The sequence below is a fragment of the Lutjanus erythropterus genome, chromosome 7, assembly GCF_056507025.1.
Source record: "Lutjanus erythropterus isolate fLutEry1 chromosome 7, fLutEry1.hap2, whole genome shotgun sequence".
Classification (NCBI taxonomy): Eukaryota; Metazoa; Chordata; class Actinopteri; order Lutjaniformes; family Lutjanidae; genus Lutjanus; species Lutjanus erythropterus.
In genome coordinates, this window is record NC_139323.1 from 18,142,615 (window position 1) to 18,167,006 (window position 24,392).

Below are 24,392 nucleotides of genomic sequence, written 5' to 3' on the forward strand. Positions count from 1 at the left end.
TGTTGCTTATGTTTATTAAGACTGGGATATCTACATGACTGTGAGTTAATTGCCTTCAAAAAGTTCTGTTTATATTGTAATGTTCTTAACTTCATCAATCTCACCCCTGAAAAATACCCTTATAATGAAAATAATGAAAAGTAAACTAAAAATAAACATTTTAAACAATAAAAATTTAACCAAAAATAAGCATTTTAAACAATAAAAACTAAACTAAAACAAGCAAAACCTCTCTGAAAACTAACTGAATGAAAAACTAAAAACTATTGAAAAATACAAAATTATAATAACTCTGATTCATCCAGGAGCCTCTCTCTCACTCAGGGAATTTACTCAACTACAAGTATTAGCATATTACCCTGCTTCATACTTATACTTCACTACATCTCTGCAGGAAATATTGCACTACATTTCTTCTACTGTGTAGATAAATTTTACACACAAATTACACACAATGGCAACTTTATTAGGCACACCTGTAAAAATCTAATACAATCTCTACCTCAACGCTGTCAGAGAGGTATGAAAGCTTAACTTCACCAGCAGCTCTGAGGCAAACTCCACCCGCTGCATCACTTTAGAAAGAGTGTTGACAAACAGCCTTTCAAAGTTCAGTTTTTTCTCAATAGTGTTGACACACTCAAACTGGAACTTTGGACACAGTAACCAAAACCTGAAACTCCTGCACCTCATCTTACAACAATTCTGCACGAATACAAACAGATTTCCTGCTTTTTACCAATTCTGCAGTTGTAAGACACACTTTTTGCAAAACATTACATACAGTTCTCTACTTTTGTCAAACTTCATTGATAAAATCTGGTGTTCACATGTGAAACGCTGCCATTCAGCGCTAAACTAAAACCAGAAATCACACTCCTGAAACTCTATTAGCAACCATAGCCTTAGCAGTGAAAGAGCCAAAGGTGATCTCTGCCTTCACTTGAAGCTTGTACAATGATATTACCTGAGACCCTCTCTTCTCTGTATTTTGTTTAGTTTTGAGAAAATGAGCCATGCTTTTACATTGTGTGTAAGCAATTAAGAAAAACTGCAAAACAGTAAATGTTGTCAAGCCATTTTCAACTTATAAAATGCTGATTTATATAAATTTGGTTTAAAAAAAGACTCAATATTAGCACCAATATTGTTTCATCACAGCAGCGTCATTGTATTTAGCTTGCAGCTAGACAAAATATTAAGTGTGCAGCACCCCTTTAATTAAACTATGAGGGATATTAGAAACACCTTTCAATGGAAGATCATTTCCGTCCTGCATTATCAGCTCCATAAATCAACTTGAATGCAGGGTTACTTTACAGCTGTGACATTTGGTGCCATAAAGATAAGCTGCCTGTTTCTGACCCTGATGAACCAGCTGCTGGTTGAGGCGCGTGGGTGTAGATCCGGTCTGCAGGATGCTTCTCTCCCTGCTTGAATCTTTTTGAACAAAAGCAGAATGGGGCTCTTGTTTTACCTCCTACTTCCTCGACATACTTGGGATGGCCAAGACAAGAGGCACAAGCAATGCAAATACTTTCCCTCGATGTTGCAAGACAGCACAATGTCAGAGCCGTCGCCCAAAGACAACTAAACTGAAAACCTTCTCAGCAACTCAAACGTACAGTAGAGCACTTATTCTGCCGGTGAAAATACAGACACATAAAATGTATGTAAGATAATTTAAAATGGAATTTATTGGCAATTTTAAATACACAATGTAACAAAATTTAGAAAGTCTAAAGCATACCAATACAATTAGTTTTTTTTTGTTTTTTTGGTGTTGTAAAACTATTTACAAAAACTATTTTCAAGTTTGATAGAAAACTGTACAGTCATCTGTCCACAGGGGGTCAGGAGGACATAAGTGGGGTGAAGACAAGTAGGTTTTTTGTGAAAGTGAACTAGGAGGGTTGCTGCAACATCAGTGAAGATAACATGTAGGTCAAAACATCTTCTCTTCATACATTGTGTGTTCCAAAACTGGTTCCCCAACTCAAAGAAATGAAAAACCAACCAGATGTGGAACCCCGACTGTGGAATTCATTGACCATGTAATTTCCCAATGTTTTGCATATAAAACTAAAAACAGGACAAGAAACACAGCCATAATTTATCTTTGGATATCCTAAGCCTTCTTCATTTTGCCCATGTGAGTGCTGCCATTCTCGTGGCGGGTGGAGCCGTTGGTGGCTCCGTGGCTGATGCCGTTGCCGTTCTCGTGGACTTTGCCGTTGGCATAGACAGCTGTGCCGTTGTGACACTGGTTGATGCCCTGTTTTGGCAACCGCTTGCCCTTCACGTAAGCCTGGACCCAGAAGTTGGAGAAGAGCACGAAGAAGAAGGTTCCGTACATCCAGATGAGGTGGAGGATCATAGGGAACTGGTAGTCGCAGCTGTCCATGAAGTAATACTGGGTAGCGTGGAGAGATACCAGGACAAACTGGGTCTGTTGGGAAGAAATCAGGGGTCAGGCCAAGCACTTGCTACAAATAAACATACAGGAATTTGTCTTGATGCCTTTGGAGCAGACATTAACTTTTTAGATAGAAAACACCTGCTGAAATGAGCAAAGTAGCTTAAGACACTGAGCAATAAAGGCATTAAATTTACATAATACTGTCCCTGTGCTGATCAGCTGACCCTTCCTTAGTCCTGCTCCTTTTCATGAAACCTCTGTCAACTTTCTCCTTTCCTGTTTTCTGTACTTAGACATGCTATGCTCTAGGCTTGTGTTGAAAAGAAAACTACATTTTGAAGATGGTTAAAAGATGATCCTGGAGGGTCTGTAAATGCAACATATATAGGTCTATTGACATCTTACGTTAGCAGCTTGTTCTGAAAGCACAAGCCAGCTAGTTACATTTGATAGCTTATGTTAATAAAATGCAAGTTAATCTACATAAATCATCAGCTAGCTTTTTAGCTATTATCTTGTTAACATAGCTAACTTAAGATGTGACTATAGTCCATTATCCTTTAAGCATCTTCAGAATTTGGTTCTGCGTTTCAAAAAAATTGCGTACAGGACAAAGGAACGGAAAAAGTTCCACCAGATAGCAGGTTTGCTCAAATGTTACTGGAGCACAGAGCAAAAGGGGTGGGACATAAGGGTCAACAGGCAAAATTCTCATTAATAATGAGAAATAAAAAAAACACAGAGAAGGTATAGGTTGTTTGTACCAGCTGAATGGCAGTCATGTATTTCTTCCACCACAAAAACTTCTGGAAGCGTGGTCCAGCAGCAGCAAGGCCATAGTAGAAGTACATGATGACATGGACGGAGGAGTTCACCATGGCGTGGAAAGATCCCATTCCACCTGGGGGCGGGGGTAATAATCATGAATAATATTAGGATGACTCAGACAAGTGTGACCAAAGAACCCTCTGAAGAAAAATCAATTAGGTAGAGGCCATAGAGTTTACACAGACTCGTGGTTAATCATTTCATGGCTACACAGAATTCAGTACTGAACTACAAAGTTTTTGAAGGACTTTAGCAAGACCGAAGCAGAAATGAGGACAACATTACTCATTGCGCAGTTCAGCGGGTGCACGATTGGCTTGCAGGATGATGTAAAGACACCATACCTGTCACCTGATCCTGCTCCATTAATCATTTTCAATTTCTTTCAGCTGGTAACTGTTGCTTAGTTAATGTGTACTCACCAGGAGCATAGGAAACGCCCCACCACCAGGTCCAGGGCATGAAGGAGTGGTGGAAGATGTGCAGGAATGTGATCTGGCCGTGTTTTTTCCTCAACACAAAGAAGATCTGACCAAAGAGGACATTGATTAGTTAAAGCCACAAACCACAGTGTCCAAAATCGATGGTCAATGTCAGCAGGTAAAACAAGACAGAACTTACTGTGTCCATGAGCTCAATAATCTTGGAAAACCAGAACAGCCAGGCCACTCGGACCATCTAGTGAGGAGGGTGAAGACAGACGGTAAAAAAGAGGTGCACAAACATCAAAATATTAATTTCACTTCATATTAATTAAGAATTATATGACTGAGTGGTTAGAGGTGGCTTACTCGTAGTGCTTGAGGACTGTCAGACGTATCAACTGCATCACATCGCCAGGTATACGTTGTAGCCCAACCAGACATCAAGAACTGAACAGAAAAATAATTAAAAGTTAATTGAGGACCCTTAAAGATTAAAGTTTGACAAAACTATGCAAATGTCCATGCTGAGAGCAGGGCTCAGCAGTAAGGACTGCCCACTTGCCTGGGGTTAAGTAAAATGCCAAGTAAGGATTGTAAATCTGACCATTTAAAAGAACCATACTGTAAAGATAAATGATTAATCAAATAAGTAATTTTTCATGCAAAAATGGCAGAAAAATGCTCTTTTCAGTCTCTCAGATATGGGGATTTCTTGCTTTTCTTTGTTTTCCATCACATTAAACTGAGTATCTTTGAGTTGTACACATCATTTTGGACTTGTTGTTTGATAACTGCTAAAAAATAAAACATTTTCTACAGGGGAACATAAAAACTGACTTCAGGCAAGCAGGTTTCATACTGGACAAGTGAAAAAAAAATGGCATTGAGCCATGGAGAGCCACGCTGTATGAACATGAAATCTTCCAATGTGCAAAAAGTACAGTCATTGCAAGGATTAGAGACTTTAAAAAACAGGGTCTTACTTCATACACGATGAATATCGACAGCGCCACTAGCATGAAGTTGTAGACTATCATGGCTTCTTTTAGCTGGAATGGCTTGCGATTGGCCATTATTCGTGGTCCAAGGTACAGTACAAAGAACAGGTAGCACAGCAATGTTGCGGACATGGGAATAGGACTCTGCATCAGTGGATAATCCTTCAGCCGTGGATCTAAAAGGGGGGCAAAAAGAGACACAGCTACATTAAAAACAAACATAATACACAGTGTGACCTTTTTGGATTTATTCAGGTAAATCACCTACCAACTCCCGCCAAGAGGTAGTCATAGATGTCCATGGCATGTGAGCCAAGCTCCTTAATCCCTTGAAGCATAGTTGCCATCTTTTATCTACAAAAAAACCCCAAAAAAACAAGGTCATTATTTTTAGCTTTAAAGCCAAACACAGCAGCAAAACCCTTCCACCACCTCAGTGCCAGCAATTCAAAGAAAACAATATTTTGACCAATTTTATGTCCAAAAAGATGCACATGTCAGAAATGTCATCTCACTCCAGATGTTGTCATTTTTGATGAGTCAAAGTAGTTCAAATGTACCAGTCTCTTTCAAACTGCTTTTATTCAGTTTCTATGGAAGGTCGTGGCTTTGATCATGTAAAGAAAAACTCGCCCAAAAAACCCTTTTGATGGTAACATTTCACACAATTAATACAACACAATGCATGGCATGATTATACAATGTAAACCAACTTTTCCTAGACAGTGAAAATCATAACAGTATTCTCTTTCTAGAACGGATACTTGTGTCACATATAAAAATCACATGTCTTATTCACTGCCTGGGTCTTCCTGGTGATCAGCCATGGCCAACAAATGCCTTTAAGAAGAAGCAATTTGTGAAATTTACTTACTCTGCAGGATCGAAAATGCAATTACTGGGACAGAACAACTTATCCCTCACCAAACAAACCCTCCCAATAAAAATCCCAGGATGCTTTGCCCCGGCTCCAACCACTCATCAGACATGGCCTGATATTAGAGAGGAGGTGCTACAGGGAGAAACTGGGAGGGCATCCCTCATCCCACAGTAAGGCGGCACTCTACTGGCTGTTTGTCAGGAGTCGTGCCAGAAGTGAAGACACACCACCAACATGCAACAATCTGCTCTTCTTAAATGAAGCCAACTGATAAAGATCATTGAACTACAAATAAAAACTGCAGAACACTGATAAACGCTCTTTAAACCAACAATGATCGTTGCTTCTTATGTGGTAACCACCGCAGCTGAATTTATCAGTTACACTACCAACATGGTGAAAAGCATTCAGTGCTAGAACATGTCGTACGCACACAGGAATGTCGCAATGGTTTTCAGACCTGCGTATGTTTCTGTTGACAAAAGCTCGCCATATCAAGTGTAAACTGTAAAGTGTGTTCACAAAGTAGAGGACACACAGGGCGCGGTCTCCTCTCGCCACAGTCGACCCAGAGGGAGCTATTGTTTGATGTACAATCTACAATGCTCTGAGTTTTCACTGCCTAAGGACTAAAGAGCTGCCCTCCTTAAGCCAATATAATTAAAAGCTAATAATTTCTTGCTGTGGAATGAAGGGCAGGGAGCGGAGATCATGCAGGTGTTGCTGCAAGAGAGGACTCAGCAAAAAGACATCTCAAGTTTGCTGCTGAGCATTTTGCTAACAATGAATTAAGCTTGGTCTCAACATCACTTCATAAAATGTAGGAAATCAGATATGGGAAGAAGGGTTATTAAGTCTTGAACCAAGTCCCTGAATTAATGTAAAACAACTCTCATGTCACACTGTAAAAAAAAAAAAAAAAGTTCTGCTTTTGCTTCTAATCCTTAGGTGAGATAATGTACCTTTCTTAGGAAACACTTGAATCTTTAAGTTTTAGAAACAAAAACATCTGTATTTCAACAATTATTGAAAGAGCTCATTTAAGTTAATAACGGTTAATTTAATCTTTTCAGTTTCCACAATTTACTTTTCAAGCACACAAATAATGACTAATAAGGTTTACAGTTCAATGTGGATTTTGGGGATTTCTACTCAAACATTCAAGTTTTTCTAAAGGAGAAAAGTAAATTATCTCAACAAAAGACAATACGTCTGCACAACTTTTAAGTTTGTAACATGATAATTATAACCCAAGTTTCAACAGCTCAACTCTTTTTTTTTTTTACAGTGTAGAAATGACCCTAGTCAAACATTATAAAATAAATAGACTGATATCAAGTAGCCCATTTTGCACAATCCAAATCAACTGGTCCAAAATATAATAGTCCTTGATCTGCTTATGTTAGTGCATTCACTGGGTCAAAGTTAAAATGGAGCACAAGTCTGCTGTGAAAACAGATTAAATCTCACAAGCTGTGAGCAGTTTGTTCACCGCAGGGTTTTTTTTCTAATGTAACCCTCAAGGCAATGTCAACACATCTCTGTCCGATCTTCCTGTTCCCAGCTCCAGGTTATCCAGTCCACCATTCCTGACCAACATATGTGACAGCTACACTTGGCTGCAACTACTAACTTCCTTCCGCTGACATAGTGAAAACCAGAGTTGTGTCTTGTTGCAGGCCTCTGGTGTTATCACCAACAGTGCAAAATGGTGGTGTTGTATAACAGATCAGATACATGACATTTCAGAAAACTCTTACACAAAAAGCTGTGGTTGTTTTTGAACCGCTGATGAGGCATTTGGTCAGCCGCCTCACATTTCAACAAGAGTATCATCATGTCTGTGGTGAGTAGAGTCTGTCTTGTTCTGAGGAAAAATTCTCAAGAGTTAGGTTGATCAGATCATCAATAGTGATATTATCTTAGTTACAGGTAGCAGTGACCTTGAGTTGTGTAGTGACAGTCACATGGTTTAAATTTGAATTCATCTTAAAGGAGTTCTTAAAGGCCAAAATTCTCAGTTATATTGCATTACATTTCAGTTTGTGCAGTCTTGAATACACAAGAAAACAGAAAAGTGGCTCTTGGTGCCAACAAACTAAATCTGAGTCCAATCCAATTATACTGTAGACACAAGGTGGTGATTCAGATTTGCTAAGTTATGACCAGTTTTCATGTTCACAATACTGCATGAACATGCAACATGTGACTCCCTGAGAGTGATTTTTTTTTTTTTAAAGGAATCCTGACCAATAAAAAAAAAAAAAAAAAACTGTTGAAGTCAGGGGGATAGTCTTATGATCATCAGATAAAGGATAAAGGAAACATTTCTGTATCCTAAATCCCAGATGAAGAGAGAGGTTTTAAGAAAAATGAAAAGAAGTCCCATTCCAGTTCAGCTCAGTGAAACCACAGACCATCAACCGGCAAAACAAGAACTACTAATAACAATCACTGCACCTCACTGCTCTTCTGTGCCATTTCTTGCATCTAGTAAACATAATAATAATGACAACACCTGACTGATTTCAGGCTTGTGTGATGTGCTTATTGTTGTTGAGCTATATCAGCAATGCTAGCAGTAATTCCACAAGAGGTTAGGAACTTCCTCATATCTGTGCGAGGGGTGCAAAAGTGTCTGCTGCTGTGAAGCAATTTAGCTGGAGACACATGACCACTGAAGTGCCCGTCTACCTTGAAACAATGTCTGTCCCCTCCAGAGAGAAATGTTCATGGTTTATAGCCCTAAGCTACATCAGTCCGTTCGTGTGACCAAACTAAAATTAAGTTGTTTCAACATAGACGTACTGCTACCCCTTCTTTATGTCCCACCATAACCACTCCTTCAGTATTAGGTATACTTGACAAGGAGGCGGCTGGTTTAAATCTACAGTGCAGTGGAAAGGTGGGGGGGGGTGAGGGGTGGGGGGGTATTTCCTACGAGAGCCATGTCAATGAATCATAGGGATGGAAAAAAAGAGCTCATGCTCATGAGGTAGGAGTTAATGATGAACAAACTAGAGCAGAGACGAATTAAAAAAAAAAAAATAAGGTGCAGTCAAGAGCCCATTAGTCAAACACACCATGAAGTATCTGTTATAAAAAGGACATTTCAAATAGAAGAGCCTGACATCCTAAAACACCAGAAGAACAGAAACCTTTCCTGTGGAAAAAAAAAAAAGCCCAGAGCTGCTCAAAACGTTTGCAGACTCAACACACAAGTTAGTTCACCTTCTACCTCAAGATTTCAGCAACTTACCTTGTTGAGATGAGACTTTTCCCCTAAAATTCCTCCTTCACAGCACGGCAAAGCCCCTCCAGTCTATAAGAGCAAGGCAGGCGGGCAGGCAGCAGCAAAAAGAGAAAAAACACAGCAGAGCAGCAGGCAGAGAAACGCAGAGAGAAAGAGAGAGATGGGGTAAGGGAATGAGAAAGTAAACTGACAAAGTGTGACTGGTACAGCAGTCGTCCAAATCCCCACCCTCCCTGACTCACACAGTGGATGAATAACTAGCTCACAGAAGGAGAGGGAGGGACAGAGGCAGAGCCACGGAGAGACGGAGAGACAGCAAGCACTGTGTGTGCAGGCGAGCGTCCCGAGTACAACTGGGGTGAGAGTGTGAGATGGCCCCTATTTAAACCCACACTACAAAACTAAAGGAATAAACCGCGACTTGCTACTTTCAGGCCGCCGCCCTGACTTCACAACTCGAGTTTCCCCCTCTTTTTACTCTCCTGGCCACACCCTCCACCCACTGAAACACACATAGAAACACACATGAATGTGGAGCGGCCCTGTAAGTTTTCTGTCAGGGGTGGGCTGATAATATTATTCACAGGCAGCGGGCGAGAAATCAGTGGAGACTCTGTTATCATGAAGGGGGCCATTGTTACGCCTTTATCGGCTCCCTACCCAGCCAACACCCGTTAAGCAAAACTAGCATCCATTTCTCTCCGTGTTGAGAAACGATCAATATCATGGCTAAAGTGTTATTTCTATTGAACTTCCCATTTGCTTTGGAAGCCTGTAATTTTCTTTACTGTCTGCAAAAGTTAGTGCACCGTTTACAATTACTTGTTTGCTTCATAGACAGGGTTCCTAAACCTCTTCCAAAGACAGATTCAAGAACTTTTCAAGAAGTTTAAAGGTACATTTCAAACGTTTCGAGGACCTCACAGTCGTGGTACTTGACATTATTTCACTTCTCCATTAATTCAGATGTTATTGTGCTATAAACAGGATTTTTCAGGCTGATGCCGATAGTAGCAAGTAAAAAGAAAATGTATAATGCTATATCCGCAATACTGTTGATCTAAAATGGCATCAGGGCACTGAAACTGTAAATTTTCGCTGTTATTTTTAATAATTATAAATATGACTATATGCAACAGAACTAAAAAAAACAAATCGAACAACTTGAACCAAGAATAACAACTAAATATACATACAACGCTGCCTATAAAACTAAAAAAAACCAAAACAAAACCAAAAACAATCTGCATATTATTTTGTAAAATAAAAATAATAGGCAAATATCAGGATGATCATATCAGCTGACCAATAATAATGGGTGACTGGCCCCACTATGAATAATCAAAATTATGTTTCATGATAGAATTCTATAGAGGGGTGACAAATTAAGGAAAACACAACAAAGTTTCATGTTTTACAATGAGTCACCTGTCTGTAAGTAGACTCCTATACAACATGTCTTAGCCAATATCCAAAAAGTTTTATTTCGTTATCTAAAAAGAGAACTAATTATTCAGGAACATATTTATTATGCAAGTAATGTAACACTGGAAAATGTTGGATTACAATTCAAATGTTCAAGGATTTCCAACACCCTTACAAACCCTACACATACTCCAATTCTAAACATCGGCCTCCATGTCCAAAGGATAAACTTACGAGATAAAAAGCTATTACATTCAAGCCAGGAAACATCATAACCAATCATATAATCTAAATGTTTATTCAGAGTTGGATCGTATGGCAAATGCCAAATGTAAAAAGGGAAGACATGACTCATACTATAATGTTTTAAATTCTTCCGAGTGTGTTGTGTAAGAAGGCTTCGCTATCCCCAATAGGAAATCACTTGCTCTGATCTCACTGCCACACCCAGCTGCTCCAAGGAGGAACAAAACCTTATAATAATAGTAACCTTTACGTTTTCTGGTCAGGGATCATTATATGTCTTTGGCAGCAGGTTAACAGAAAATCCAGGCAGAAATACATGGGAAACCCTGTAGTTTAATTTATAATTTGGTCATAATTGTGCTATTAATGTGGTCTGATAAAACTACACATATGGCGTGTGTTTCTGAGATTAAAATCACACGTGTGATCAATCTACAAGGCAGCATTTACTGTTACAGGCCGATACTAAACTAAGATAGTCTTGCAAAGCGACATTGTATTTTATTGCCTTCAATAGCTACATTTGAGCACAAACAGCAATTAAAAGAATTGCTAATAAAAGCATATTGTCTGTTCTTTTGTCAATAACAGCTGAACCTGGCTGTTCATGTTCAAATCACAGACAGTCCTATAAAGGTGATCTTGTGACTGTCAGTGCCCTCAGTGATACACAACATTTGTATCTGATTGACTGGGCTGGTTTTACCTGTCACTCTGTCCCTTCAGGGGGGTGGTGCTGGTAGTGAGGGGAGCGCTCCATTTTAGCCCCTCCTCCAAATACCAAAACACACCTTCCAGCAAAATAAATCTTCGGCCTTTGCTGCAGTCGCTGACAGAGCCATTTAAAATATGATAGTCATCTCGTCCTGTGACACCAACACCCCTTTCCACCGTGAAAAATAAGCAATGTGACAAAGTGACGACAGAAGGATGCGGAACTGCCGACTACGGTTGTTTACAATAGTTATTTGGCTCTCTGACTGACTGATCTGAGCCCTCATTCGGATTTCAGACAATGCCAGTGTGTCTGAAAGGATCCATCCAATCAAAACAAAACATAATTCATCTAAAGCAAAGTTAAAAGTCACACACCGTAACCCTACTTAAGTAAAAGTATTTACTACTGTAATTAAAAGACAAATATATTTACTATATGATATTTATATATTACATTAATTATAAAAAGGAGGTCACATAGAATTGCCAAATGTGTGTGATCTGGTCAAAGACAGTTCAGAGATACAGTAATTTGGAAGATTTTTATGATTAAAATCAAAATTACAACAAAAACAAAGAATAGTTCAGTCTCTTCAAAAATGTATGCTTTTTGGGGCACTTGGATAGCTCAGTTGGTAGGGCACGCATCCCATGTACGGGGACTGTGAGTCCGCTGCAGCGGCCGTGGGTTCGACTCCAACCCATGGCCCTTTGCTGTGTGTCATTCCCCCACTCTCTCTCTTCCCATTTCCTGTCACATCTTCAGCTGTCCCATCATTAAAGCCCCCCCCCCCCCCAAAAAAAAAGAAAGTCTATATATATACATTACATGTGTAAGTTATTGAAACTATATACACGTGTTCTTTAGAGGTGAAAGTCAATTAATTCTAGAGACTAGACTCTGTTGTAGATACACCTTGATTCCAGGGTACAGTGCCAAACAAAATACATCTGCCGCATTTTAGAAATCAGTTCCTTACACTGAGTGACTTTACCTCAATAACCTCATCTTGAAATGCATTATGAGTTCCATCAAATCAAAGGAAGTCTACTGGATTCAAGTGTGTGAATTAATGTGTTAATTCATAATGGATGATCCAACGTGTGTGTGGCTGATGCATTATAGCAGTGATCACAAGTCTCCCAGAATTTCCACCAGCATGTCACACGCAGATGTGAGGAGCCTGACAGTGCTGCCAAGGCCATGTCACTGTGCGACACTGTACAAATCTTAGGTGAAGCTATGCAATATGACGAACAAGTACAAGGATGAGCAAATTTTGTGTGTATGTATGTAGAGTTTAGAACTAGCAACAATCTGGGTAGCTTATTTTTTCTTGGCAGATCATACAGGACACAGGGAAAATTTATTATAGCCTCTTCCTGCAAGTTTTAAACAGGTCAGCAGAAAGTCTTGAATGTCAGTGACATCAAGCTGAAAACTGAATGACTGCCAAGTTGAAACAGATTATCAGTTAAATGAATACTAGTGTCACCTCCCAAAAACAATAACTCGCATTCCAATCAAGCCAGGGGGATGACAAACAAAGGCATTAGTCACCATGCTCTTCCTGTCCCACAAGGATAACACAGTCACCTGGGGACCTGGTCTTCTCAATCCAGATACGACTGACATAACTGTCTCAAGATAACAACCAAGATAAACGAGTTGCATTACACAAGCTGGTCTCATCCAAAACTGGTTCTGCTGCTTTGTCACTCTAACATGACATATAGCCTATATATTTGCTGTACCTGGATTATACGAAGGTTACTTCAGCTGCATTATGCTATCGGCGACGAGTCAAGTTAAATAGCTCCCATTTCAAATTGGTGCCATTCTGGTACATAACCTACAAACTGGAAGGGTCTTCAACAGAGTGTAGCAGAGAAAGGGTGTGAACCCAAGAGCATCTGCCTAGTTAGAAATACCAGTACACACAGTAAAGCTTAAAATTATATCTTTTTAACTTCACTGGCAAATACTGTCTTACAGACGTTCAATATCTGACTGATATTGGCCCATCACAGCAAAACATACAGTAGCAATTAGGGGGGTTCCCCCTACAAAGTGCTTCAGTGTTTTGCTCAAGTCTTACTAAACATGCAATATGAGTCTGTTCTTTTTACACAGTGTAAACCATGATGTTGAAGCAAAGGGGTGGGGGTTCACCACTTTTGAGATTGTATGGACTTAAGTTAGGTTTTCTAAAATTCTCAACATTTGGATTGCGGACCCGTGGCAGAAGGCCTTACCAGAAAAACCAAATATACAATGGCAATTATTTTCAGCTTGAATAATGAATACTGGATATTTAAGCTTTTAAGAGATGTTTTAGTGACAACTGACCCTTCGCTAAGCAACGCCGTCCTTAGTTACTGTTGCTAAGCCTGCTAAACTTTCCATACTTGCACTGCATAAATGCAGTGCACAGTGATAATAGTGGCAGATCTAACATGGAAATTGGGAGTAATTGTTGAAAAACGAGGTCTTTGAATCCTTAGAGATGTAAACAAAAGCAGTTTCTCATTTCTAGCTGATGATGGTGGGATTTGTTGGCTAAAATGACAACTCACAAGCAGATTTCATAAGTGTAGTTGGTTGATGTAAGCTACTGCTAACTCCTTGAGTCGGCCGAGAAGTCCACCTCCAGCTGCCATTTAAAATATGACACGTTTTTAAAGAAGAACTCAGTGAAAGTGTAAATGCAAAGTTACCTGACAGCTGCACACATGATATAACATTAATGCTAAAAGACTGAGGCTAAAGCTAGCTTACATTTCAGAAAACATTGGTCAGATGGTGAAATGCGGCAGGTATATCTGATAACATGATATATAACAGAAATACACTCATTAATGTGGGAAAAGGAAGCACATGGACCTGATTAGTGCAGTGGACTTTGAGACTGTCACCCAGCCAGATAGTCGGGATAAGGCGAAGCTAACCCGGCTTAGACCTGAGACAGTGAACCAGAGTGAGATGCATCATTGTCAACACACTTTGAATCTGCACCAGCCCACATCCTCCTCCTCAAACCCCCACAGTACAAATGCAGTGGTATCTAACAAGGTCAGCTGGAGGTGAAGCTACCGCAGCTAGTACGCTAGTGTTAGTCAGCCGAGCATGCTAATGTGTGCAGCTTATGTTAGAGCAGATGAAGATGGAGTTTAATCCACTTCCCACACGTGTGCTGTTGTGTTTCATGTTTTTGAGAGACAAAAAAAAATTTAAAAAAAAGACACCACCGTCCAGACTCATGAAACAGACTATCGCTCCTCTCAGAACCTCCTGCCCAGCACTTCAATATGTTGAGATATGGAAAGCTTGACAGCTCTAGTTATAGTTGCTAAGCTATCATTGGACAGCTGCCATCTGGATGTGTGAAGGGTCAATTGCAAGTTAAACTTTTTGAAATATTGTTCCAGACCCTAATAAAATTTTGTTGAGGCTTTCAGGAGGTCTTGTGCGTCATCAAGGGGTCTCAGTTGTTACGGTCATCCTTGTCAGAGATATTTTATACCTGTAATGAATCACATATGTCTCAAATCTAACACAGTTCTTCAGGAACTAAATCTGAGGGGAACCCCTGTAAAAAAAGGTCTTAAATTCTATATTTTGTGAATTTTATATTTGTACTTCTTGACTTGCTGTACTTACTTTGTATCTCTTTACAGATGTCTACTTAATGTTTGTTATGCACTAAAACCTACTACCTACTGCCTACTAAACCTAATTCTGCTTCTGATAATAGCCTCAACCCTGCAGGATTAATTCTAATTTGGACTGAAGCCATGTGGAAGTCAAATTTTTTTTGCAACATTGCAAGCTGCATAAATCCAAATGAAGTGTTTATTCTTACAAATGTCCTCCGTTCATCCAAAAGAAATCAAGATCTTAAGATAGCGGCTGCACATAACCCTCAAAGATCTGAACGTGTCCATCGGTTTTCAGTCATGAATAGCAGATTTGTGGTATGATAAAGATGAATATCGTAACTTCATGAAAATAAACTGAGCACAATGCATCCATTTAAAACACATTTAAGAAAACAAACTAAAAACCCAATGCTTTAAGTCGTAGTAACTGTTACCCCCCCAGCACAGGAATGTTGCTGGACTTGCCTCGAGACTGACATGTTTACACCATCTTCATCTTCATTGTGTTTGGGTGAGGGTGAGGGTGTGTGTGTGTAGGTGTAGGTGTAGGTGTTGGCGGGGGAGCAGTATCACCCCTTCCTGCAAGTATTCAGACAAGAACGACTGTTTAACACTGCTCTCATTCTTTTCACACCCCTCCCTCCCTCCCTCCCTCCCTGTCCCCTCTGTAGGTCTCACCCACCAGGGACTCAGATTTCTGGAACTTTCCACCAACAACAATAGTGGATCGTCCTTATGAATGAGCTGAAGGTGAAGGAGATTGTAGAGAAACACCTGCAGGCGTACGGTGCATGAGAGAAAGTGAATTTGCATGGTGGCATCCTTCAGTCTGTGTGTCCACACATGAAGATATAGTAAGGAGTCCAGCATAAATTATTGATTCCACGTGAAGTTATGAGCAAAAACTGTTACACATGATAATGCTTAGAAACTGTAATTTGAGATCAGTCAGTTTAGGCTGCACATGAGATGACATTTAGGGCTGCAAATAGTCAATCGGTTGATTATGTTCTCAATTAGCACTTGTTTGGTCTATAAAATGTAAGAAAAATGGTGAAAAATGTCAATCAGTGTTTCCCAAAATGTAGGATGACATCCTCAAATGTCCCATTTTGCCCACAACCCAAAGATATTCAGTTTGCTGCCCTTGAGGAGTAAAGAAACCAAAAAATATTCACATTTAAGGAACTGGAATCAGAATTTTGACTTCTGTTCTTAAAAAAATAATCAATTACCAAAATATTTGGTGATTAATTTAATAAGTCATCGAGTAATAGTTGCAGCTCTAGTGACAATATTTACACAATGTTAAAGGGTAACTGCACTCTATCTTAACTTGGGTTTTATTTTCGTACTGAAGATTTGGCCATCATTTCTCATCAGTTACGATGAAGTTGCGCTCAATGTAATCACTGCGATCTGAGAACATGGAGATGGCACCACAATAAAGACAAACAGGGTGAGGAACTTGACTGTTCAAACAAGTAAATCAGCAGTTTAGCAAGATTATCAGATAATCGATTCTTTGCACAAGAAAATTAACCCTAACCCTGTGTTGGATGTTTTTGAGGGCAGTGAACCACTGGATAGCCTACTTCACGCACTTGCTTACCTTGCATTTCATCTTTACAAAAGGCAGTGATTGCAAGCATGCTTTGATTTAATGTCTAAACAATTATCTTTGTGAAACAAATGCTAAGAGTACTGTGAATACTTTCTACACCATCACCCGGAGTCAAATGTTAAGTGAGCGAGCAGCGATCAGCAGTAATAAATGAGACGGGCCAACACGCATAGCAACATTAAACAACTTAAACCAACTCTGTGTTGGTTTAACGGCTTAACGGTTTTGAAAAAATACTGTCATATGCAGAAAAAAGCTAATTAAGATCAAATTAACTGATACTGCAATATGATTTGCAATAACAGACGGAATTATGTTACATCATTATTTTCATTTTAGTTGAAAAATTCCAATGATCAAGGTGTGAGTTTTGCAGGGCCTGTGTCTGTGCATTGGGATGTGTAGACCAGGACATGTGAGCAGCACAATATTTCATTTAAAATTGTATATGGACACATTTTGCCTTGAACAAATATGGCCTACAACTGCAATATGAAAATAGCAGTAGGCCATATTATGGATTTTGATAAAATCTCAACTGACCGTTAGGCGCCTGGCGCTCTCCACCACCACAGACAGATATTAACACAGTGAAGCACACAGCTTCCTCATCATTTTATTACTCTCATGCAGGAAGGAGACTGTATGGTGCTTTAAAATGACTGAATTCATTAAATAATGCTGTCAACTTAAAAAAAAAGCCTGAGGGCCATTAAATTAAATGCCAGTTAAGGTTCAAGAGACAAGAGACTGAAAATTGTGCCCCCTTTTCTTTTCATTAAATCAAGATTTGTTTGGGGGCAGGTTCAACGTTTGAATAACCAACTGAACAGAAGTCAAACCTACAAAACAAGTCTTGAGCAGGTGATGGTACACTGAGGGGCAATGAAGAAGACTGTGCAAAAATGTACAAGTTCTGACTGGAACCCTGTGTAGAGTATCCTGCCAGTTTAGTACGTGGAGACAGGTTTCAAACTAAACCCAAAAACAAGCCACCACTTGAAACATTAACACCCCCTTCTCTCGTGAAACGACCCACTGAAATCTGAATGTTGAGACTCAATGTTACTGTTGACGCTTACAGAACTTTAAAAACAGTTAGCGGGTTTGTTTTTAGTAAAAGAAAGTACTGCAGACACAAAATTACACCAACACAAAAAAATGAAACTTCAATTTTGTTCAAGTTTTTCAAATAGGACATGAACTGTGCTACTTCTAAACTGAACATCTGGAAGCACCCCCCTTCAAGGGTGTGCCCTTGTAGGTGCCTCATGGGAGAGCATGCTAAAACTCATCAACAAAACAACTTTAGACTTTTGATAGGGCAAGGGTAAAAAGACCTGGTAGACAGGTTAGGATTATGCAACACTTAACTACGACTGGAATGACAATATGTCTGTCAAGAATACCTAACATGCTACTATGACAAGTACTTCCACATAAGTGTCAAACGTGCAAATACTTTTGGACTAAAAAGGGTGAAAAACTACTGGTGCATGTGGGTTCAAAATTTAGTATGTAGAAATTCTGGCCAAACCCCATCAATGTAATCACATGCTTCTGTTTTTAACAAAGGGAACTTTGGACCGGTGGTCACGCTACTTCCTCTAGATCTGTCTGTCAACCAAGAGGCTGAAGTGTGGGGGTTGGGTGGGTTTGAAAGTTGCACCAGACAAGATTTATACTGTATAAAAATAACCCTGCGTCAACTAAAAACCAAAGTGTGACTGTAACAAATAACGACATCCTTAAATGACCTTGCAGTCAAATGAAATGCTGAATGTCAGGTATGATAGCTTCTCCACCCACAGGAAGAAAACTCAAACTTAATATACAATCACAAACTAGCTGCTAAAATTCAAGCAAGCGACTACTTTGTTCAAAAGAGAGCTGGAGTCAAAAGTTCAGTTTGTTAAATTAACTTTTTGCTGCCATTTGGGGTGTGTAGCCTGCAGACACTTAAATCGAGGGCTGTTACAATATCAGTATCGTAAATGCCTCAGGTACCGCCTGAACTGCTGTTAGGTATGGGTGAGAATGCGAGTCTATGAACGGATGTGATACCACGTAATTTATTAGCACTGAAACAGAAACTTGCTACCGCACAACAAACAGGCCAGACGTTTAAGAATACATATTTTTTAAAACACACTGGTCTTAAATCAGTTCTCTAATTGGCAATACACAATGTTCAGGTAATCAGAAGGAAAAAATATATATCTGATCATCTGTACTTATAATTAGCCAATATAATAAATATTAATAGATAAAATAATATATTACAGCAGCTTGTATTCATTGACGTGGGAGTAATATTCATGCTTTAACCTACATAAGTAATTATTTCAGAGATAAGTCGGGCATTATGACAGTATAAAGTACTGGTTTCCAACCTTGGAGTCCCGGTCTCCACTATTAATTATGTGTGATTGTTAAAAATACATAATACAGAGCAAACTGTATAAAAAGTTACTAATAATATCAGGAAAACTCGTCTCTGGTGGAATATTCACAGGAAATAATCACCCGATTTACACAAACTTTTTGCACTTAGTGTTAATTGAAAAGTTCATGTTGTTCTGTACTCTTAGTTATGCATTGAATTAAATATTAAATATGTCACTTAGTAAGGATGCAAATCACAAGTTTCATCAAGATATGATATAATCGATTTTTTGGACAACAATACAGTATTTGCTGATATCACAAAGTCTGCCATGACACGATTTTTGATTCCATTCAATTCAGGGGCCTGAGATTGACAGCAGACAATATCATACGTCCACTTAATACATTCAGCAATATCACTGTGGGATCAGGCTATGCAGCAAATCAAGGCTGGCTTTTCATGTGACTGCCTCACAAGGTAATGTGACTGCAGCATGAAGACTTACCACATTCTCACATGGAGAGAGTGACAGTGGGTGGTAATAATGCACCTCTGAGCTGGTTTACAAACTGCTGCAGGATAAGGGTCTTTTATTTGTAAGTCAAGTGTTGTTTCACGTGAGGCAGTTGTTTGAAGGGACATTCCAAATAAAAGAAAATCACACGTTAATATGTATGGTATGATTATATTTAAACAGTTTAATTGAATTTACAGAACAATTTGTGCTATATACCATTACCGCGATATAAAATTGCATGTACTGTGATAGAAGATTTTGGCCGTATTGTGCACCCTGAATCGGATACGTTTTTTGCAGATTATTTCTAAAGCTCATAATCATGGGAACTTGAATTTGGTCTCACAGACAGACTTAAATGATTTACTTATCGTACAAATCTACATGGGCCTCGTGTCAACTGACAACACAGTACAGCGCAATGATTTTACAATTTGCTAGAGGCAGCCATCGGAAAGCCACAGTCCCAATATGGAGTTTACAACAATGTTCAAACACCCAGGAGGAACATTGCTGAGGACAATGTAGAAAGTTAAAGCCATAAACTATCAAAGTTATCAATGACACCATCGACACAGGTGCATGACTAACATTTTCTTCCACCTAGTAAATCACTTCACTTCTCAACAGCTGTTCAGTGACCAGCAGGAAAAAAAAAACCTGATCAACCGTGTGAAGAATAACTGCTGCATAAACACAACCAGCTCAGCCTGCAAAGGTTTAGAGGGAAAACCTGGTTTAAACAAGGTTCCATATCATTTCAACTGGACGAAGCGTCTACTTTTATTATCAGCTCTGCTCCGGCCTTAAATGTGACTCCTTCATAGAGTGTGTTTACATTGGAAGCTGACAAAGCGATAACAACACGCAATAATGTAGCGTTAACAGTCACAACGCTGCTGCAGTGTTTACATTACTATCACAAATACACCTGGGCGGTTGACCTTGAGGCCCTTTGTCTCAGTCTCACAGGCGTTGGTTACAGCTAATGTTTACATGTCTACACAGAGGTAGTGATCCACAGTGTACCTTAGGAGACCATCATATGATAAGAAAAGCATCAGTTAGGACCAGCTAGTGAGAGACATTCAAGTCAAAAGAATTGGACGTGGAGAGGCACAAATATATTTAATATCTCTTTCCATGTGCAGGATCATTTTACCTGGATTGTATTTAGATATCAAATGACTCTTAGTTATGTGGCAAAAACCTACGGTTTTGGCTTCACAGTGTAATTTCCCCATTGTGCAATACATAAGTGAGGAGTGGTTGGTAATGGGTCTGTCTTTCTTGCACAATGACGAAATTAGACAAGAGCTTCTATGACTGTTGGGTTCATTATCAATTATCAACCTCATCTATATATGACACATTACAATGTCAGTATTAACCAATGTACTCAGAATCCTGTGGCAAAGACTCTTGTTTACTCTTGTTTACTGAAGTAAAGTTACAGTCTAATATTTGCATGTAATATGTGGCCTAATGCTGGTGCAGATGGGGTAAAAACTACAAGAGTCCCAGTCAGAACTCATTTCAGATTTAAAGCTTTGATCAGATTTTTTTTTTTTTTTCGGCCAATATTAGATTCCAGTGTGAACCAGTCGTAGTCCTGAACTGACCCGCATGTACAAAAGAACAATAACAAAGAACCTCTCTTGCAGCACACTGTCAGGCAGTAAATATGGAGGCCACTAAAGTCAGGAAAGACAGTTAACAACCTGCTCAAAGTCCATCCAAATTGCTCATTTTACACAAACTTCCTGCAGTTATTGCATTCACTATATGGGTTAACTGTTTGTTAATTTCATCATTTGCTCTGTTCCTTTATTATGCATTGGATATAACATGAAATATTCACAAAATCTGTTACTTAGTCAGGCGTCGTCAGTTTACTCAATGTCAGAAAAGTTGGGAACCACTGATACAAAGTGAGGAAGTTTCATTAATTCCAATACGACTGTTCAGACAGAGGTTAACACTGCAAAATGATAATTTAGGACAACATACAAATTGCCTAGAATTGATAAGATTATATTCCATGTGATTCACACGTGAGTCATGTGAGTCACACCAGAAAAAAAAAAAGGAAAAGAAAACAGATTTGGACTGCTTGCCCAAATTCTGGATATATTCTCAAGTCCACATTCGAGATTAGTTGGGGAATTTGTCTTGGGCTCATCACTGCTGCTTCAGACACACAAAAAAAAAATAACAATAAAAGGTTCTAAAAAAAAACAACAGATGCACAAATATATCAGCAATAATAATACAAGAACAGGAGGACCCTGTTTCCTGAGGATCTTAAATAACAGCTGTTCTACTGCAACCTCCAACAACAATACTTATCAAAAAAAATACACATCAAAATACTGTTCCAAAACAAATGCATGTCAGAGTACTATTCTAAATAAATATTTTTGTGCTTCAGTGATATCAAACTCTACGAATGTAACAATAACATCCCTGCTACGTACGGATTCACACATAAACCACACTCACTTCAAAATGTCCTTCAACGAAATACCACAAATCACATCACAATTTCAGCATCAGTCAAAGACAATCGTGACACCATTAATAGTAACACTGAACCATTATCCAGTCTTGTGACCTCACTGACAGCCTCAGTGACCTCCATCTGGGCAGCCTCTCCTTTGCTAAGCAAGGTCATGGGAGGTGACCAACTATAAGCAGGTCGAGTTCAAGCATGATTAAAAAAAAACACATAGTAGGTAGTAACATCACCAGTGACACACACAGCCATACACAAACACTCAGCAACCAAACACCCAGCGGTCAGAGGAAATTTGAACTGCACTCATTTTGTAAGACAAAGTCACAAATTGGAGCTGAAAAAAAAAAAAGCTGAAACAAGGTGCGTCCAGTCTCACTGAAAGTGAACCGTTACACGCAGTTTTAACATGCGGCCAGCAGGTTTAAATTTCACTTCTGATCAACTGGAGCCAAATTATCTTGTATAATCAATAGTCTATCTGTTAAGATACACACCCACACACCACTGTGTTGTCTGACAGGTACGTGCAACAAAAAAAAAAAACAAAAAAAAAAGATGACGGTCAAACGGACCAAATTTGCTTCAAAGTGCGGAGTAACAAAACCAAGTGTGGTGAGGAAGTCCGGCTCTCTGAGGTCTTTGTCCGCAGTACAGGTGCAAATGATGAGCAGCGGACACATACAGTACAACAGCCCAAATAACCAATGTCATTAATACGCAAATGTGATCTCCAAGCACTTTTTTTTAATGGATACACATTTTGGCAAAACACCAAACACGAGGCCTGACTTTAATTCAATAAAAAAAACACACAAGCTACTCTGAATTTGTACCCCAAAATCTTTGTTTTTATTTAGTCTACATCCAAAATGTTGCAGGTATTTAGATGCAAGCAACAAATGAATTCATCTGAGGGAATAAATAGATGAACACGGCGCTGCGCAACACCCCCGTAAAACAACAGACACACCTGAAATTAACATAAAAACTCATTGAATAAACAGTTTCTAGCGGTTAAACTGTATGAACACTGCGTTTGAATGTATGAATTAGAGCTGAAACAAACCTGCACAGACTGTCGAAAAAAGCAGGATGTTAATGTCGCCCAACTCGCGTCTGAAGTTAGCTCTGCTTCCTCTTCCTTTCTGTTTAAACCTTCCTTCTGACCCAACCCTTCAGTGGAGCTGGGAAAAGGTGGAGTCATGTCTACAGTGCTGTGACTAGGTCGCCTAATATGGACGTAATGGCCTCACTGTCTTATCAAATACCAAACATCACCAAACCAAACTCAGTCGGTGTAGCTTTATTCTAGCAGCTGTTCATTGGCAACGGATGCTCGCTCAGACCAATAAAAGTGTTAATTAGGTTACCTATGATGGGCGTGGGCTTGTCCAGTCTCTGGTATACAGTAGGTTATATAATCTCAGGATCAAATTAACTCTGAAAGGTCCAGAAAAGAATAGGTTTTGTGTATATATATATATATATATATATATATATATATATATATATATATATATATATATATATATATATATAAATATATATATATATATGCATATGTGTGTGTGTGTGTGTGTGTGTGTGTACACATATAGATATAGATATAGTCAATTTATAGAGAAAAGCAATCTAGTGCCCAGTCATGTGAGTTGGTGATCACACTGCTTGGTTTATTTGGTGTTCCCAGCTTCTGCATCAGGGTCTGGCCACAGTTAATACTGCAAAATAACGGAACCAAGAAGATTCCTTTGGTTTGTGTCCATTTGCTTGAGAGAGGGAAGGAGAGAAAGAGCACGCAGCTATGGTCATGCAAGGTAGGTAGCAAGAAGGCTTGTGAGTAAGAGAAATAAAACATTATATTCTGATGTTCACACAAGCCCGTGCATGCACCCCCCACAATGCTGCAAAGTTGTGCAGCTAATCACTGTAATGCCTGATTCTGTCTGAATGGGACCAAATAGAAGTAAATGTCACTCAGCTTCTGATGATCAAAGCTTGTGGTGTAATTTCTACCAAACTGGTGTTGAGTTTGGCAGCTTGTGCAGAGAAGGCAGATATCCCCAAAACTTCCCCATCCCCATTGCTTTGGGATGAACTGTCTCTTTAAAACAATCACCCTCTCCATAACATTTTCAGCAAAATAATACAGAAGGGTAAAATTATATCCAGGCAACCTGCCGTCATCTTTTATTTCTTCTCAGTTTTTATCTTCTAGCGGGTACATTGTTGCATAAAGTAAATTACACAACACTGTTGTCATCATGGTTAAGTCGGGCTTCAAATGAATGAATGACAGAGTGTGATCCAAAGTAAAGATAAGAGTCTGCTCGCACACGTCTGTCAAATAGCAGCAACAAGATGTTTTACATATTCTATACAAAGCATACCTTTGCTCAAGTTTATTTAACATATGCCCTACTCCTGGTTTAATCTAAACCTTGTCTGTGAATGTTTAAAAAAAAAGTATCTGATGCTGGTTATTTAAAGTAA

The 24,392-nt window shown here is 39.1% G+C and overlaps 1 protein-coding gene across 4 annotated transcripts; it reads right to left on the reverse strand.

The window, feature by feature from the left end:
- Positions 1-1,940: 1,940 nt before the first annotated feature.
- Positions 1,941-23,076, reverse strand: elovl1b (ELOVL fatty acid elongase 1b). 4 transcript variants are annotated; one of them, XM_084723011.1, is made up of 9 exons: positions 22,966-23,031; positions 8,810-8,872; positions 4,939-5,024; positions 4,656-4,846; positions 4,039-4,119; positions 3,869-3,925; positions 3,670-3,775; positions 3,184-3,320; positions 1,941-2,449 (listed from the first exon to the last, which is right to left on the reverse strand). In XM_084723011.1, the coding sequence occupies exons 3-9, from the start codon at positions 5,015-5,017 to the stop codon at positions 2,129-2,131; spliced, it is 972 nt and encodes a 323-aa protein (XP_084579137.1). In that variant the 5' UTR covers positions 5,018-5,024; positions 8,810-8,872; positions 22,966-23,031; the 3' UTR covers positions 1,941-2,128. The 4 variants fall into 4 exon arrangements, with proteins under 4 accessions (XP_084579137.1, XP_084579139.1, XP_084579136.1 ...); XM_084723013.1 differs by lacking the exon at positions 8,810-8,872 and having other exon boundaries at positions 22,966-23,076; XM_084723010.1 differs by lacking the exon at positions 22,966-23,031 and having other exon boundaries at positions 8,810-9,141.
- Between the last annotated feature and the right edge of the window lie 1,316 nt (positions 23,077-24,392).